This window comes from Crotalus tigris, unplaced genomic scaffold (genome assembly GCF_016545835.1).
Source record: "Crotalus tigris isolate CLP2741 ecotype Arizona unplaced genomic scaffold, ASM1654583v1 scf7180000017937.1871474, whole genome shotgun sequence".
In the NCBI taxonomy this organism is placed as follows: Eukaryota; Metazoa; Chordata; class Lepidosauria; order Squamata; family Viperidae; genus Crotalus; species Crotalus tigris.
Window position 1 is genome coordinate 533,835 of NW_024096729.1, and position 11,732 is coordinate 545,566.

Consider the following 11,732-nt stretch of genomic DNA (forward strand, 5'->3'; position numbering starts at 1 on the left):
CCAAAGGTATACAACTTATCTCACACTTTTTTTGTCTAAGCTTATTTTTATCAGCACCGCTTCATCTTTTCTTTTGCCATGCCACAAAAGGCCTATCTCTTTTTAAAGGTCAGAAATCCAAACTAATGAACAGAAACACTGAAATCTGCTAATACAGAACTACAGAAATTGTCAACATGCTAGGTGCCACACCAGGAATCATCAGCCAGCAAGAAACCATATCTCAATCGCCATGCTGCTGTGACTGGTAGACAATTTGGACACACAGCTTAACCTATGGGATTGTCCCTCCCTCAAATCCAGCTGTAGGCTTTGCTGCTTGCTTGGCTTGGGCAACCCCCAAAAAACCCAGGAACAAATTCGGACCTTGTTCCTCCTTTGCGACTATAAGCTTTCGCATCAATGACTCCTTCAAATTTGCTCATGGACTTTGAAGGGGGATGATTCACAATTTAAGAATCCTTGCTCTACATAAAGCCACTGTTCCGTGAAGTAAAAATCTAGCAAGAAGAGTCTTACTTATAGAAGATGATTACTTTAGTTCCTGGAATCAGGATTTTGAAAAGAAGCCACAGGAAGCCACAAACTGAATCCTCGGGATAGGTATTAGTAATCATTTATTAATACTGGTCAAGTCAAAAAATTAGAAAGTTCAAAAATGAATGGGATCCTCGAGTACAATTCCCTGCTAGGAATCTAATTAACTCTGTTGATTGTTGAAAGAAACTTCCTAAGAATCTACTTCTCTGTAAGTGTATCTTAATTCTCCATGGCCTCTGCACTGCCTGGGCACATCTTCAAGTAGCTGAAAAGTGCAATCATAGATATCTACCCCAATGGGTTTTTTTTTTTTCCCTGAAGGATCTTCTCTCAACCTCTCCTTGGAAGAGCTCATTTCCAGTCACTTGAGCATCATCACTGCTTCTTAAATCCTTAAATCCTTCTTAAATTGTAGCACCTGGAACAGGGTACAGTATTTGAGATGGTAATCTGATCAATCAAGAATGGAGTGAAAAAGAAGTGCCGTGTATCAAGTGGGCCCTCTTATAGTACCTGTCAGGAGCTCCTTTAAGATACATGGAGGGTGTCCATAGCGGATCCAAAGCACCTTTATCCCCTTTGGATATGATTACTGCACATTTCTAGAATGGAATCACTACTTCCAGTAAGTTGGAGACTATATACTTTTTCATGCAATTTGTTAATAATTCTACAAGAGTTTGGAAAAAATTCAGAGAAGAACAACTAGGATGAGCAAAAGCCTGGAGGCTAAAACATACGAAACATGGCTGCAGGACTTGGGTTTGGCTAGTCTAAAGAAAAGAAGAAATAGGGGAGACATGATAGCAGTGTTTCAGTATCTGAGGGGCTGCCACAAGGCAGAAGGGGGTCAGGTTGTTCACCAGAGCACCAGAGCATCAGAGCACCAGAGGGAGGGACAAGAAACAATGGTTGGAAACTGATCAAGGAGAGAAGCAACCTGGATCTAAGGAGAAACTTCCTGACAGTGAGGACAATCAACCAGTAGAACAGCCTACCCCCAGAAATCGTGGGCGCCGCATCACTGGACATCTTTAAAAAGAGACAGGACAATCACCTGTCTGAGATGGTGTAGGTTCTCCTGCTTAAGGGGGGGGGCTGGACTAAAAGACATCCAAGGTCCCTTCCAGTTCTATTCTATTCTATTCTATTCTATTCTATTCTATTCTATTCTATTCTATTCTATTCCATTCCATTCCATTCTATTCTATATTTTATTCTATTCTATATTTTATTTTATTCTATATTCTATTCTATTCATTCTATATTTTATTCTATATTCTATTCTATTCTATTCTATTCTATTCCATTCCATTCCATTCCATTCTACAAGCAGCCTAATCCAGACAGAGCCAGGAAGGTAAGATCAGCCTACCCTATCTGGCAACCTTCACCTTGGGCTATGCTGATTTGAAATGCACTGATCTGCATTCCCAACAATTCTGGAACACACTAGATTAGAGCATGACTAGCCTAGGATGACCAATTACTACTTGGTATAAAAAAGTTGGAGAAGACTTTTAAAAAATAAATAAATCCTGAAATGACCAAATTCTCTGACATTCTTGGCATCTGCTTTCTCTTGCAGTGTCCCTTCCCCAGTGGATGAAGTGGATATTAGCCCAGTCCAGTGGTGGCGAACCTATGGCACTCAGAGCCCTCTCTGTGGGCATGCACACCGTCACCCTAGGCCTTCAGCTGGGTTTTATAAAACCTTTTCACTTTAGGCCTCCACGGCCGTGTGCAAAAAAAAAAAAAAGGTTCAATCAATCAATTTCAACTTCTCGCGGGAAAAAAAATCTTGCAAAGTTGGAATTGATTGATTGAACTTTTTAGTCCCACCCAGTCTGCCGTTACCACCGCAGCCATGCCCAGCCAATGGGCCATGCCCAGCCAATGGGCCATGCCCAGCCAATGGGCCACACCCACCCGGCACCCGACAATGCATAAGTGGGTTTTGGGTTGCAGTTTGGGCACTCGGTCTCGAAAAGGTTCGCCATCACTGACCTAGTCTAACTAGTGCACGATCATTAACACACAAGCTCTTACACAATTCAGAACACTACTTACCCTTTAATGCCACTGAAGACCTCTTCTGTCACCTTGTGAATAGAAAGCACTTCATCTCGTATCAAAGTGACATAGAGTGAGCCACGAAGAGCCATCCGCCAAAGTTCCAGGCAGTTCTGAGTAGAGCCCAGGCAACTGTGGCAGAGCAAGAACCCCACTGCGGAGGAGAAAACATTACTGAGGTAGAGTTAAAAAAAAAAAGAAAGAAATACAAACCTTTGGTGCTTTGAGGTATTGCCAGCGGGGGTCCAAAAATTGCTGGGAGCAGAATGAACAGGGCAAGTTAAGTCAAAGCATCACGAAGCGCAGCAAATTCTTACATCTTCTTTGAAATGAGGTAGAGGCAGGTGGAAATGCATGGAGCACAGTTTTGCCAACTGTGATGCTAGAGAAGGAAATCTACCCTAGCTAAGATAATGGAGGAGTATTTTCCTATTTTCTTAGGAAGTGAGGGAAGAGGGATCGTGAATGTAAAAAATTGGCTACAAAATGCAGAGATGATTCATGTCAGGAGCAAAAGTTTACCTCTTCCTAATAACGTTCAGAATGGAAGTGCTTTGTTCTTAAAAGTCTGTGATGAGGAATGGACTTTCTGAGCTGAGTTTGGGAAATAGAAGGACTTCCATCCCATTCCTTGTTTATAGAAACAGAAAAACAGGGAATAATAATAATAAAGTGTGTGGACAAAATAGGAATGTGACACTTTTTCGCTCATCCATTACAAAAAGCTGAAATACTTCGGACAGTGCATACAATACAAAGAAATCATTAAACATCTTAGTTCCTTGAGGACATTGCAATAATCAAAAGTACTAAAGCCAGTCAGAAATATTTTATAGATTATGTAAAAACGGTAATAAGAGCAACAACAATAATAATTTGTCCAACAAGTACAATAAGAAGGGAGGAGTTAGTCTTGACTCCTGCCTTGTAGGTGTTCTTTTGTCTGTAGCATCCTTTGTCTCCCCTTCCATCCCTTTTTCTCTGTCTATCACTTCTTTGTCTGTTACACCCTCTCTGTCCCTCTTGCTGTATCTCTGAGATTTTCACATGGGCTCGTTCCTCTATATTTCCGCATCCTGTTTGTTCTTGCCCAGCTACTACAATGGAAAGAAAAAGCCAGAGGAAAGTTGAGAGCTTGATGCTTGGCTCCCGAATGTTTCATTACCAAACTAGGTAATATCTTCAGTAGGGTTTGGAGTGAGGTGTCTTGTTTGTTTATGTAGATTCTGGGTGGCCTAAATAGGTGGTCCTGGGTGGTTCCTTTATATAGGTCCCCCCAGGACCTATATAAACAAAAAGACACCTCGCCCCAAACCCCATTGAATATGTTTGGTGACAAAACATCTGAGAGCCGAGCAGCAAGCTCGGAGGACAAAGCTCTGTCTAAATGATGAATGTGGCTAAAAGTTGCCTATCGCTCCTCTAGGCTTAGGATCCAGCCTGGAACTTAAAATTAAAATGAGGGTAACTTACTCACAATCCATCGCTCGAGAACCTCCCATGAAAGGTATTCACAGGCCATCTGGAGAAGAAAAGGGATGGACAAAGAAATAAGGCTTCTCTCCACAGCCACATACACAATGATTCGTACAAATCTATCTTGGAGGTGAGTGTCCTTTTGTGTACCCATGTGGTTTTCAGAATCATAATTTTGTTCTGTACAAGTGAGAATTGTTATTGGGACATCCATTATCATAGTCAGTCCTTTCTAGCTTCAAACAATTGGACTTTCAAAGAGAAGTTCTGGCTTGACCACTGTGAAAAATTTCTCCTTTTTATGTCTAGAAGTGCACATTTGTCTGGTTTTGCTCTCTCTCTCTCTCTCTCTCTCACTAACTTGCTTTAACTGAAACTTCTTCTCCTCTCTTTGGCTGCTGCCACAGACACTTTTCTCAGTGTTTGTCCTTTCCTTTTCCTCCACAGTCTGAATGAACTTCCGCTCCTCTCCAGTTACCCTAGTTTACTTATTTTTTCTTACAAAACTGGCTGGCAGGAAAACTCTGGTCTCTGGTGCTATCCTCTTTTCATTGCAGGCTTGCATGGGCTTGGCAATCATAATGCCAACTCCAGTTCAGCTAGTAAAATGATCCAGAAAATTAGAACCAGACTTTTTCGCCCTATTGAGTTAAAAGAAATACCATCCATTCTTGCATGAAATAATGCCGTCTTAAAACAGGCCATCTCCACCATCTATTCTAGTTCTGCGTGTACTTTGCTTGTTCTGAATCACGGCTGAATCACGTTGGCCTGGCCTCTGAATCTATGGTTCATTAGAGGCAAGGTTATTGGTTTTCTCCTCTGGATTTGCTATTGTCCCTTTTCAGTGTGTTCTCAGACAGTGATGAAAACATCCTCCAATCAGAGAACCGTCGTAGGAATAGGGCAGGACTGACTCTGTAAGAGCCTTTCTATTAACTTGTTTTCACACTGCATCGAAGCATCTCCCACATACAAAATAAAGGAAGACAATGGGAAAATGCCAGGGCGGAAACAGTCTCAAACTGAGGGATGCCATAATTGGGCATGATTGTCCTGTAGAATAAGATGACTGAACATCAATAGCTGCATTTATTTTTATTTCATAGGGAAGAGGTTATTAAAACTGACAAATACAAGGAGAACCATAAAATAAGCAATGAAGAGAAAACTGTCTGACGCTTCTTGTTTTTTAGATTCTGCAGTGCGGGATAGAAAGCTGCTACATCTATAGAGAAAGATCCCCAGTGATGCCACTTCAGAATGCTATTAACAAGGAAGAAGCTGGCTAGCACAAGACTCTGTTTTACAGCTGGGAAGCTGCAAATAGGTCCTCTCTTCTTCGCCAAACAAAATGGAGATTAGATCATTTCAGAAAAACACTGCTAAAAAGGAGTAGTGTAAAATTTTCTCCTCTTCCTTAAAAATAACATAATGAAGGTTTGTTTTCTTTTTCCATTGCTGGAAACCTAGACAGAGTTTGGTTGGAAAAAAATTTCTAGGGAAATGAGAAGTGATGAGTATGAGAGATAGAAAGTAAAGTGCTAATACAGGGGTCTTCAAACTTGGCCCTTTTATGACTTGTGGACTGCAACTCTCAGAATTCCTCAGCCAGCATGCCTGGCTGAGGAATTCTGGGAGTTGAAGTCCACAAGTCATAAAAGGGCCACGTTTGAAGACCCCTGTGCTAATAGATGCAGCACATACTGGGAGCAAACAATAGGCCATCTAGTCAGGTGAAAGGAGGAGAAAGCTCACACATCCCAATACAAGTATTCCTCAACTTACAATAGTTCATTTAGTGACCATTTTTCACACTTACAACTGTTGCAACATCCCCATGGTCACGTGATCAAAATTCAGATCTTGGCAACTGGTTCATATTTATGAAGTTGGGAGAATCATGTGATCTGCTTTTGCGACCTTCTGACAAGTAAAATCAATGGGGAATCCAGATTCACACGTAAGAACCGTGTTATTAACTAAACAAATGCAATGATTCATTTAACAACTCTGGCAAGAAAAGTCATAAAATGGGGCAAAACAAATGTTTTGCTGAGCAACATACATTTTGGGCTCAATTGTGGTCGTAACTTGAGAACTACCTGTAGTCCCAAAACCCACCCTTGGTCATGCCTGCAATATGTTAGCTGACCTCACCTACAGGTTAATGGGTATGAACCCATTACAGATTTTGGTTGAAGGCTGAAGCTGCGGAAGGATAGTATTGGTTTAAAAAGGGGGGAAGGGTTACTTTTATATCAGAGCACTTCATAGTAACTTAAGGCTATGTCCCATAGGGTATGGGCTGTGTATGAGATGAGGACAAGTTGTGCAACCGAGGGCAAGACAGGGTAGCTGGAGCTTAACAGTGCCATGAAAAACCACAAGTGGGAACAGAGCCTAAGATGGACATCCGGAGTAAATGTATCCTTTCTGCTCAGCCTCATAAATCAGGAAGAAACCTGAAATGGGTTGAACACGAGGCCTCCCAGCTATTGCAGACTTGTTACATTTACCAATAACTCTCTGTGCACGGGGGAACTTCCGGAAGAAAAAATGGCGGACTGAAGATGGCTCTTCAAAAAGAATATAATAAAGAAACATATAAAGACGCAATTCCCAACCCTCATGACAACAAGGATAAACAATTTTAATAATTTTACATGGGGCTGCCATGAAGAACAACACAAGGAAGCTTCGACTAGTCCAAAATGCAGCAGGGCACTGCCAGTTTGCTACAAGGTTGATTTAAGTTGCCAACTATGCCCTATAAAGCCCTACAAGGCACAGGGCCAATTACCTGAAGGCACTGATCTGCAATGTCTACCCAGGTGATCTAAGACAGTTAACAAAGCTAGCATGCTCCAGGTTTGATTAAGCAGTGCCATCTATTAGGACTTCAGAAGCATGCCTCTCCTGTTGTGGTACTCTGGCCTCTGGAATTGGCTTCCCCCAAGAGCTGAGTGGCTCCTACCCTGATGGGGTTCCAGATGCCTTAAAGACTTGGCTGTTTTGTCAGATCTTGAGCTAGTGTGGCTTGATCCACTTGCATAAGTCTCTGTATTCTTGACCATGTTCATCATTTTCTTATTTATTTACACTCTATGTTTATCCTGCTTTGTTACATTGTGAACTGTCCAGAATCTGAACGAATAAATGGTGTTTGTGTAATGTGTAATGACAGAGAATGGCTGTTTTATGTACATCGGGATACATTACTCTAATCAACAAGTATTTTATTTTGCAGACAATTTCAAAGCAGCACACCAGGAGAGCCATCTCTAAGGCATCTCTAGCACCAGCCATTCAAAGGGGTGACTGCTGAACATACAGTAATTTCCCACACTCATACTCACAGTATCCGAACTGGCTGGAGACAGCATGCTGGCAGGATTGCTGATCAGACTGAAGAGCTGGTCACTTCGCCACTGGTCAGCAGAATGGTTTCGACGGACAAACAGGAAGTGCAGTGAAAGAAGTGCATGGCTCACAGTCTGGGAAGAAAAAAATTGATTAGCAAGTTTAGGAAAGAATAGCATGCAGAGAGAGAGAGGGAGGGAGGGAGGGAGGGAGGGAGGGAGAGAGAGAGAGAGAGAGAGAGAGAGAGAGAGAGAGAGAGAGAGAGAGAGAGAGAGAGAGAGACAGCGACAGCAAAAGGGCAAGACTGCATGCCATCATGGCAAATTTGGGTTCCTAAAAGGCACACGCAGAGATAATGCACATGCACAAGGCACCTGACAGGGAGGTAAGCAGAAGAAAAGAGAAATGACCATTCACATCCTCATTTTTCTCAAACTCCACCACAAAGGGAAGTGAAGACAGGAGAGAACTAGCAAACGGGAAAAGAATTAGGGAGTTGCAATAATTCTGTAATTGCTGCAACTGACGTACAAAAATAGAGCCCCAATGTTTCTTTCCTGATAATAAGTTCTGCTCAGAAATAGCAAAACAAAATCCCAAAACATAAAGACTGGCTTTACAATTTAAACTTAACCATGGTTTGTTGAATAACTGCCTCAAAGAATTAGATTCATGCAACCAGATACCAACATACCCCATACCACATACCAACCTCACCTTGGTATGAGGTCCAAACTCCTCCACCAGCTTGCGCATGGGGTTCTCGTACTCAATGATCATCTGACCCAGTCGACGGAAGCTGGCATCACTGAAGTCAGACAAGCAATGCATTGTTTTACTATACCAAACATCAATGTAGCTCCAATTGCAGACTCTGGCTTGTCAATCTGTTAAAACTACCTGACAGATACAGACCAGGCACCACCTACTCACCTCAGACAGTGTCCACCTTGTTGCTAGATAATAGAGAATAACTTCTGTGGAAGCTGCCTGAATATTTCACACAACATCTGAGTCTGTACACTGTGCTAATGTATAGTTTGTTTAAATACTGAATAAAGTCAAATGAAGTGGGCTTCCCCAACATGCCAAGCCATAAACTGTGTTTCCTAAACCACAATACGTAAGTTCATAGAATGCACTAAGTCCAAGTGATATAGCAGTTAAGGCAGTGTTTCTCAATCAACTATAAGATGTGGGGACTTCAACTCCCAGAATTCCCTAGCCAGCAAAGCTGACTGAGGAATTCTAGGAGTTGAAGTCCACACACATCTTAAAATAGCCATGGCTGAGAAACACTGACTTAAGGTATTAGACTGAGTGGAGACCACGTTTTAAGTCCATCCCTGGGTATGGAAGCTTTGGATAACTTTGGACTATATAATCTCTCTCAGCCCAATTTACCTTGCCAGATTACTGTTATGTGGAAAACTTGAGGAGGAAATATTGTACATATCACCTTGAGCTGCCAGAAGAGAATGGGATATAGAGCTAACCATTAAAATCACACTATCCACATGTTAAAAGGTAAATGTAAAGGTTTCCCCTGTCCAGTCAGGTCCAATTCCAGGGGCTGGCCAGCATGACTATATGCCGAGGCGCACAGAACGATGTTACCTTTCCACAGAGTGGTACCTATTTATTTACTTGCATTTGCATGTTTTCAAACTGCTAGGTGGATGGGAGCTGGGGCAAATAATGAGAGCTCACCCCATTGCGCAGCACTTGGGTCCCAAACCCGGGCTGTCAGCTTTACAGCTGACGAGCTCAGTGTCTTTAACCACTGAGCCAGCACCCTCATCCACGTGTACTTTAGCACAACAGATGAACCCAGCCTATTATATTCCTCTTGACCAGGGGTAGGCAACCTTGGCTCTTTTATGATTCATGGACTTCAACTCTCAGAATTCCTGAGCCAGCATGGCTCAGCTTGGAAACCTCTCCCTTTCCCCTCAGCATGGCTGGCTCAGGAATTCTGGGAGTTGAAGTCCACGAGTCATAAAAGAGCCAAGGTTGCCTACCCCTGCTCTTGACATTGGTTTCTATATAACATTGCCTCCAAAGAATGAGAGAACAGCTTTGCAGATCAAGAGTCAGCCATACTGAATTGGCCATATCAAGCTTCATGCTGGAATTGTTTGGGGGGGATGGGGGGGGTTAGCAACAGCCAAAGAGCACTCTAATGCTGGAGAAATGGGGGTCACCTATAGCTTCTAAATAGCAGACGAATCAAAGAAAAGCACGGCTGGCAGCTGGGGGGGGAAGGAAGTAGTTCTCATTTTATTGATTTATCTATTGATTGATTTTATTCATTAGTGCTTGACTGTTGTTTATGTACCCCACAATAGGAAGCTAAATGAATGCTCCTGGCAGAATAAAGCAACATGGAAAGCAAACATTCTACCAAAATTGGCAAAAATACAATGAACTCGCTCCAGGTAACATCATTTTAGCCTGAGTAGACAGACTCCAACCAACCTGGTTCCATGGATCATTTCATGGGTACAGTGATGCAGACCAATCAGGACTTTACGATCCTCAATACGGGAAAGAAGTACAATGACAGAAACATAGGTGACAATCAGGTCCAGGTAGTTCTTGGTGAACTCGTAATTCACATTCTGCAGAAAAAAAGAATGCATATAACTGAATTGGAGGGAAGAGAAGGGGAAGACTGAACTAGCACTTCCTCACACTTTTCACAGTTTCTCTTTCCTGCCAGCAAAACAGGGACTCTGACTCCTCCTCCGATTCCAGCAGCATGTGCTTAGATCAGTGGTTCTCAACCTGTGGGTCGGGACCCCATTTGGGGTCGAATGACCATTTCACGGGGGTCGCCAAACCACGCTGTCCGCCATTTTTTCCCTTTTCCCTAGCTGTCCTACTCCCTCTTATTGGTGGCCACACCCACTTGGGGGTCACCACAACATGGGGAACTATATTATGGGGTCACGGCATTAGAAAGGTTGAGAACCACTGGCTTAGATAATCTGAATTCACATACTTTATTAAGCCATAATTCTTATTAGCCGTGATTTGCTGTACGAGCTACAGTAGTCTCTTTCACTTACAATATTAAGCTAGGAACCTGCATTTACAAGGACAATGGTTGGGTGCACATTTTGCACTAACTCAAAGCAAAACAAATCACATTAGGGCACAGGTCCCCAACCTTTTGGGCATCAGGGACCAGTTCCGTGGAGAGAGTTTTTTCCATGGACCAGAGGCTGTGTGGATTTGTGTGCTGCCTGCATCCCATGGATGGGGCTTTTCTTGTTTGTGCAGAACGGTTGCTGGTATGCCATAGCCCATTACTGGTCCACGGACTGGGAGTTGGGGACCCCTGTATTAGGGCACAATACAAGCATGTCAATCTTACTAGTTCCTCAGTTGAAGCACTCCTCCAAATCATCTGGAATGAATGAATGTTCTTTGCCAGATGAGCAAAAACTATACTTTGTCATCCTGTTTAAATGGGCAAACCTTCCATTGTGGTGCAGAGTAATAATATGTGTTATGTTGGTTAAGGTGTTAGACTTAAGGGAGACTCAGGTTTTAATCCACTGGATGACTCTGAGTTAGTTCTCTGCAGTCTAACCTATCTCACAGGATAGAGTGCTGTGGAGAAAACAGGACAGAACATCAGGCAAAATCATCTTGAGTTCCTGTACAAAATTTCCACTGATTTAATAATATCCATATAAATTTAACAAACAAATTAGTATTACTGGGAGGTCTTCGCATATAGCTCCAGTGATGGGAATGGTCAACAGTATAATAAGCCTTCTTAATCATGTACCCCAAAATAAGTATTCAGCTTGCCCCCATATCTGACTTCATTTAGACACCAATTGAAGCCATGCTTATTTCCCTGGGTATTTGTGTAATAATAACTACTGTACTGCCTATAAGATTGTCTGCCACTGATGGTTCTTTTTTGTACTTTCTTAATCATTTTTAAATTTTGTATTTTTAAAGCATTATTGCTTTACTGTAATGATTTTAATACTTTTTTTCTCCCTCGTGTCTTAATCTCCTTCAGTGGTCCACGGAAAGGAAGAGCAATATAGAAATAAAATATACATCCGTATATTTAAGCATCTTTCCCTTTTCTGTTTTCTTTTCTGACTATTCAGAGTTTGGGGCAGTAGCAGAACACCAATTTCACAGTTTCAGATACTCATCAAGTCCCCTCCTTGCTTCCCCAGTTTTTAAAGGCACTCTCCATTACTTTTCTAAGACCGGAAAGCAGAGTCTCCAAATGTCTATAACAGAGGTCT

The 11,732-nt window shown here is 42.3% G+C and overlaps 1 protein-coding gene across 2 annotated transcripts in view; it reads right to left on the minus strand.

The window, feature by feature from the left end:
• Positions 1 to 11,732, minus strand: part of NCKAP1L (NCK associated protein 1 like) — a 111,219-nt gene that overhangs the window by 76,088 nt on the left and 23,399 nt on the right. For both annotated transcript variants that reach the window (XM_039344737.1, XM_039344736.1), the window contains exons 5-9: positions 9,931 to 10,073; positions 8,170 to 8,260; positions 7,449 to 7,586; positions 4,087 to 4,135; positions 2,611 to 2,767 (exon numbers count right to left, since the gene is read on the minus strand). In XM_039344737.1, the coding sequence (XP_039200671.1) occupies positions 2,611 to 2,767; positions 4,087 to 4,135; positions 7,449 to 7,586; positions 8,170 to 8,260; positions 9,931 to 10,073 (578 nt within the window). The remainder of the gene's footprint in view (positions 1 to 2,610; positions 2,768 to 4,086; positions 4,136 to 7,448; positions 7,587 to 8,169; positions 8,261 to 9,930; positions 10,074 to 11,732) is intronic.